The sequence below is a fragment of the Buceros rhinoceros genome, unplaced genomic scaffold, assembly GCF_000710305.1.
Source record: "Buceros rhinoceros silvestris isolate BGI_N320 unplaced genomic scaffold, ASM71030v1 scaffold3585, whole genome shotgun sequence".
Taxonomy (NCBI): Eukaryota; Metazoa; Chordata; class Aves; order Bucerotiformes; family Bucerotidae; genus Buceros; species Buceros rhinoceros.
In genome coordinates this window covers 61856-62723 of record NW_010414416.1, presented here as the reverse complement: position 1 = coordinate 62723, position 868 = coordinate 61856, and the positions used below count along the sequence as shown (strand labels likewise).

The 868-nt window shown below is 57.5% G+C and overlaps 1 protein-coding gene across 1 annotated transcript in view; it reads left to right on the top strand.

The window, feature by feature from the left end:
* The first annotated feature begins 48 nt into the window (after positions 1-48).
* Positions 49-868, top strand: part of FAM124B (family with sequence similarity 124B) — a 2799-nt gene continuing 1979 nt past the window's right edge. The window contains exon 1 of the mRNA XM_010137080.1: positions 49-777. Coding sequence (XP_010135382.1) covers positions 49-777 — 729 coding nt within the window. The remainder of the gene's footprint in view (positions 778-868) is intronic.

Sequence of the window (868 nt, the reverse complement as noted above, 5' to 3'; positions counted from 1 at the left end):
CTACAAGGTTTTTTATGGTGGTTTTTTTTTTCATTGAGACCCCTTGCCATGGATGACGGAGCAGACTCCCTGATGACTGTGCATCTCCTCGCCAATTCAGGACAGTCGATGCTTCTGCAGCAAACTCTGGACCGGCTTTTGGAGTGGATCTGCCCGGACATTCGCCTTTTCCTGGTGTCTGAGCGGGTTACTCCACTGAAATACTACCAGAGATACCGTAAGAGAAGCTGCGGCTTCCCCGGAATGTCTGTTCTGCTTTTCCTGCACGAGGACTTGGGAGAAGAACGGATTGTCCAGGTCCATGAGCAATTCCAGCGTCCACCCTGGCGCTACCAGCGTGCCCAGATTGCTAATGGGCAGAGCCGCCCCTACGCCCCAGATCACCAGGACTTCTATGGCCTGGACGAGCAGATGCCTGTGTGGGGCATCAGGCGGGTGCACTGCGGCCCCGAGGTCCTGCGCGTCACCCTCTACTGCAGCTTCGACAACTACGAGGACGCGGTGAGGCTCTACGAGATGATCCTGCAGAGGGAGGCGGCGGTGCAGAAGACGACCTTCTGCGTGTTTGTGCTGCAGGCGAGCCCGGCCGTGGCCGTGCAGCTCTGCCTGAAGCAGCTGCCCGTCGGGGTGGCTGTGGAGCCGAGGGACTCGTCAGCTTTGCAGTTCAGGGTGCGAGAGATGGGGCAGCTGGTGCCTCTCCTGCCTCACCCCTGCGTGCCCATCAGCAGCACCCGCTGGCAAACGCAGGACTATGAGGGAAACACGATTCTGCTCCAGGTAGGTGGCCGTGGTGCTGGGAGAGGAGGGGGTTGTTCTTTTTTTTTTTTTTTTTTTCGGACAGCAGAACTTTTTCAAAGGGGAAGTTTTT